The 5,346-nt window shown below is 49.1% G+C and overlaps 1 protein-coding gene across 2 annotated transcripts in view; it reads left to right on the top strand.

The window, feature by feature from the left end:
* Window positions 1-257: 257 nt before the first annotated feature.
* Window positions 258-5,346, top strand: part of LOC108801921 (ceramide-1-phosphate transfer protein-like) — an 8,082-nt gene continuing 2,993 nt past the window's right edge. The window contains exon 1 of one of the 2 annotated variants that reach the window (XM_018573828.1): window positions 258-363. In XM_018573828.1, the coding sequence (XP_018429330.1) occupies window positions 258-363 (106 nt within the window). The remainder of the gene's footprint in view (window positions 364-5,346) is intronic. The other variant, XR_001942181.1, reaches the window with a different exon arrangement.

The raw sequence follows: 5,346 nt of genomic DNA, 5'->3' as shown, positions 1-5,346 counted from the left end.
TGCAGGTGTACAGGCCCACAGTTGAATCCAAGTGAAGAGCCAAGTGTATCCCTGTAAATTGATGAGTTGTACTTTTACTGAACAGAGCAACGAAACTTCTATATCTCTTCCCACTAGGGCTGACCCTGTCGATCGGAGGGGGTAAAGGTTGAATCCTTATCAGAGTGAGCTGCGTTGTGAAAGACACAACTGATTGCCACGGGATCAGGAAACGAAGGCTCTGCCGGCATGGAGAACGCACAGCTCCGGAGCTAATCATGTCATGTTCATCCCCTACGCATATGGGTTACCAAAGAATCATTCGCTTCGCCTTCCCGCTGCTGCTGATATTCCTCTTCCTATACCTCAGCATCAGCAAGCTCCGTAAGTAACCTTCAGGGTATCTCTGCACTGGACACTGTTTGGTATTTGTAAGATTCAGCAACAATTTTGGAAACAATTGTCAACATTTTTCCAAGAAAAAAAAAAAAAAGCAGCTTTTTGTGACCACCGGAAACAGGGAATGTCCTTCAAAGCTCCTTATAAAGTAGGAAAGGGTTAGACCCAGTGGCGTAACAATCGCCATAGCGACCCAGGTGGCCGCTATGGGGCACAGTGGGGCAAAGGGGGGCCCGGCCAGAGGCCGAGCGGACCGCCTGGGTCGCTATGAGATCCTCTGCTGGTGGCTTTCACTGGCGGCTCTGAAGGAGAATGCGCCGCTGTTCAGATCACTGACAGTAATCTGTGCAGCAGCGCATTCGTCTCCACAGCCGCTGCTGAGTCAATGAGAGCCAGCAGCTGCGGTGGAGGAGGCCGGACCCGGCAGTGGAGGAGGAGGCGGGCCCATGGTCGACAGCAGGGGAGGAGGCGGGGCCCGATGACGGAGGATGAGGCGGGGCCCATCAGCGAGCGTGGAGGAAGAGGAGACGGACAAGTAAGGAGTGCGACCAGCCCACCTGAGGGTGACCCTGCAGAGCCCGCCATAGATAGTCTATGGTGGGCTCTGCAGGGTCACCCTCAGGTGGGCTGTGTGGGATCTCAAGTGGGCTCTGCAAGGGGTATAACTAGAAATCACAGGGGCCCACAAAAATGTTTGCTATGGGGCCCTGTGATTTCTAGTTACGCCCCTGGTTAGACCCTCAAGGTTCCCTTCTCTGTGTCCCTATATGGGGAGATTTACCCCTTTATTTGCAATGGTGACCCATGCTCCTGGAACTGAAAGCCAAAATGTTTCGGTGAGGGTCAATCTTCTATTGGGGACACCTGACCCGGGAACTAAGAGGGGAATTCTACTTGTTTTTTGCCTCTGGAAGTGTTCCAGATTCAAAAATGGCAAAATTCCCCCATAATAATCCCATGTTATATTTCATTATAAATCGTTATCGCTTTGTGGTTTCTTACGGTAACAGTATTAAAGTGAAGGGATGAAGGATTTTTCCAACATCTCCAATTTTTCTGGTTTTTGTAGGAATCATAGTCAACTATCTGTATGTACTTGTTGGTGTTCCTCAATCTTGACGTGTATCATGTCCGTCACTTGCTCTTTGAGTTGGCTCCAGTAGGGTTGCTAGAGGTGACATTCTGTGTTATGGATATTTAATGACCTAGCCAATCAGCATCCTTGGGGGATCTACTAATGCATGCTGGGAGAGTTATTAAAGATCTGAGTATCACGTATCTCGATGGGCACCTAAGATGACGAGGGCGACCTCTCTTGCTGCTTCAGTCCAAGCACCCCTTGGTAGGAGGACAGGAAGTACAGGGACGAATGATGCTACTGATGTTATTGGAACTTGTGAGTGCAGTTGTCTCATGGCTGGGGGGTGACAGGAAATGCAGATCATTGTTGAGAAGAGTCCAAGAACAAGCTAGGGTCAGCAATAGTCGGGTGGGACAGTACCAATATGGAAGACAGAGATGGGTCAGGTCAGCAACTTGCAGTCAACACAGAAGCAGGACAGCAAGCCCGGAGAGAGCCACAGGAGAATCAAGAGACAAGCTGGGTCAGTAATAGAAGATCAGAAGCAAAATCGTTCTGCTCCTGGGATGACTCTGGATTGCTCCCTGACTTTGATTACTGTCTGCCATATTGGTACTGTCCCACAAAGTACAGCTGAAGATCTCTGGAGTACTGGAGTCATGCAGGTCTCAGTCCTAAATAGATCACTTGACCATGCGTTCATACCTGCGCACAAGCTGTAAGGCATCCCTGCACACAGATGCACGGCCATACACAATTCTATTCACAGGAAATATGCACCCGCTCATGTGCAGGTGCTCGTGCTGAACTTCTGCTATGTAGGCTGGCTTAATCTTCCCTCCTGGGCTTTTGTCTAGCATGGGTGCAACTGCAAGAATTACCTTGATACCAGGACTTTGCGCTTGGGATTTAGAATGGTGCAAGGGTCTCCCCTCCTGGGAGGTCCACTGGAAGAAGCTGGCTGCTACCAGTGTTCTTTTTATGGGGCTAGAGGATGCTAACTGCATTTGGCACCGCGCCCCCCCACCCATGGAGATGGTGAGTGAACACTTAACCCAGGAAGCTTTCCATGCTGTTCTGCCTTGAAATACAAATACTGAGATACCACTAGAACTTCGCTTGTCAAGAAACCACATTACAAGCTTAAAGGAGAACTATGGGGTCAGGGCTTTTCCCTATAGCTCTCCTAAGGGTCAAGGGAGGACACAAACTAGCGTCCTCCCGTCACCCAAAGCTCAGTATACCGCGAGCTGTAGCTGTAGACACCGCAGCCGGGACGGATCCTGACATTACTGTCGAGATCCACCCAGCTGCGGGATTGACAGCTGGCTCTGCCTATCTAGAGGCAAAGCCAGCTGTGTCCCTGCCCCCTCCCCCAGTCCGTTCTGCCAGTCAGCGCTGGAGGATCGGCGCGGGGAGGGGGGGGGGAATCCCTGCAGCGCGCTGTGAGTGACAGTCACGGCTCTCTGCAGGGACATGATCGAGAAGTCAGCGATCGACGGTATGTGTTCGCTCACTTCCCAATCTATAGAGCCGACCTGTGACAGTTTCATTGTCACAGGTCGGCTCGAACTAAGGCCCCATTCACACCTAGGCGTATTGTAATATGCGCGTCTGTCGCGCGACCGTCACGCGGTTTTTTTACCGCGATTCGCGGTAAAAAAGTTGCGCGACTGTCGCGCGATTCCAAAGGCTACTTGGCTGTATCCAAATGGAAAACGCCCTACAAAACGGCCCAAAGTAGTCCCGGGACCTTTTCAGGCGTGGGCCGTTTTGTAGGGCGTTAGGGACGGGCGGAAATACGCCAAGGTGGGAACGAGGGCATTGACTACACTGCTATTTATTTTTTTGACCGTTTTGTAGCGCGTTCGTCGAGCGTAGGACGCGCTACAAAACGGTCAGGTGTGAATGGGGCCTAAGAGTCCATCCAGCATAGAGATGGGAGGGACCCAGAAAGTCATGGAGTAGACCAGAGACATTAAGGTATCCTGTGCTCTATCTACCCTCCTTCCTGTACACCAGTGGTTCTCAACCTTTCTAGGGCCGGGACCCCTTGGTAACATTTGCCAAGTTGTGGTGACCCCCAACGGTAAACTTTAGAGATGACGCGGCTGCTGCGGCAACATCTGGCGGCGTGGCGGGAGAACTGACACTGCAGCGCTAGGAAAGGGCTGAGGAGGACTCTCACCTAGCACAGCAGAAATCACACAGCAACCCACCGGTTGAGAAGGGGACCTGATGGAGAACTTCAGGTCCCCTTTGCTGATTGGCAGCAGCAGAAAGCGGGTGCAATAACTAGTTTGCTATTGGCTATTGCAAAGTGAAATAGCCAATAGGAATCTAGCTATGCATTCCTATGGTGTTTTTTTTTTTCTGACTGACGACGTCAGAAAAAAAAAAACAGAGCAGAGAAAAGTTTACTCTGTTCGATCGAGCAGACTAAACCTTTCCAGGAGAAAGTGTTTCTCTCCCGGGCTAGGCGACCCCCGGCAAATCGTCATTCGACACCCGACGGGGTCGCGACCCACGGGTTGAGAACCGCTGCTGTACATCTTACCGGAAAACCACATGGGTCTGGTGCTGAAATGACTGCGAACGGCGCTGCTGAGATCAACGTAAAGACAAGATGTCACCAGCACACCGAGGTTACGTGTGAAAGCAAACATCTTTTACTGATGCATATTGTCAAAAGGATAGCAACCTGCATCTTATCTTTACACGTCGGTCAATAATGTTCCCTTATTGACCGCAGTTCATGAGTCCATTCCTGGATAGTCGGTGAAAGTGATGAGCTCCAGTGCTTGGGGATAACTGAACATGTTGCAATAAAAAAAAAAAGTGGATTTAATGTACGGTAAGTGGGTCAGCCAACGTCAAGTTTGGGCATGCATGTCATCAGCTGAGTCCGTTACCACCTCACCAAGGGGGCCTTTGTATCATCATCAGGCCCGGATTCCCCACAAAGGCCACCGAGGCCCCGGCCTCGGGGCGGCAGGGTGCATAGGGGCGTCAGCGGTGTCCTTGTGGGGAAGTTGCCCTCTCTAAATTTAGTCCTGCTTTGTACAAGGAGGACTAAATGTAGAATGAGGGAAGCCGATTGTTCGTTTACATGTGAACTCGGCGATGTCACCGAGATCACATGTAAACAGTGTGCAGCCTCCTCCCCCTTCCCCCTGCACTTCCCTCTCCCCTCTGGTTCCGTCCCCCGGGCTCTGCCGCCGAGTCTCTCCTCACTGCAGTGAGCAGAGCGGCCGGGTTAAAAGTAACCCTGCCGCTCCGTGCAGACAGTGAGAGGGGAGAGCTGTGCTGTGCTGTGCTAGAACTCCTGTATTGGAGGTGACAGGGTCACTAAAGAGAACCTGTCACCTCCAATTGCTATCACGCAGGGGATTCTTTTCTCCTTTGTGATAGCAATAAAGTTAGGTGGGAAAAAAAAATTAAATTGCTAAATAAAATAAAAAAAATGAATAAATAAAAATTAAAAAAAATTAATATGCAATAATAATTAAATAATCAAATAAAAAGGTGATTAGAAAGTAAAAAAAAAATAATAAGAAACAAATTATTAAAAAAATAATGATAAAAATTAAACAATAATAAGATTTAAAAAATTATAAAAAAGTAAATAAGATAAATAAAAATCTAAAAAAATAATTTAGTTGAAAAAAAAATCATTAAATCAATAAAAATAAAAAAATAAGAAGAAATAATTAAATAAAAAAGTTTTAAAAAATAAAGAAACAGTAAAAAAAAAATTGAAACTAACCCCGCCGCCCTGCCATCTGGTTGCCATTCTCCATTGATGGGAAGGGGGGGAGGGTGTTGCGGCGCAGGGAGGGGGGCGTATCGCGGAACCTGGCCTTGGGGCGGCAGGGAGAGTAAATCCG

This window comes from Nanorana parkeri, unplaced genomic scaffold (genome assembly GCF_000935625.1).
Source record: "Nanorana parkeri isolate BGI_ZX_2015 unplaced genomic scaffold, ASM93562v1 scaffold2557, whole genome shotgun sequence".
NCBI classification, from domain to species: domain Eukaryota; kingdom Metazoa; phylum Chordata; class Amphibia; order Anura; family Dicroglossidae; genus Nanorana; species Nanorana parkeri.
The sequence above is the reverse complement of the archived record's forward strand: the minus strand, read 5'-3'. Positions and strand labels throughout refer to the sequence as shown.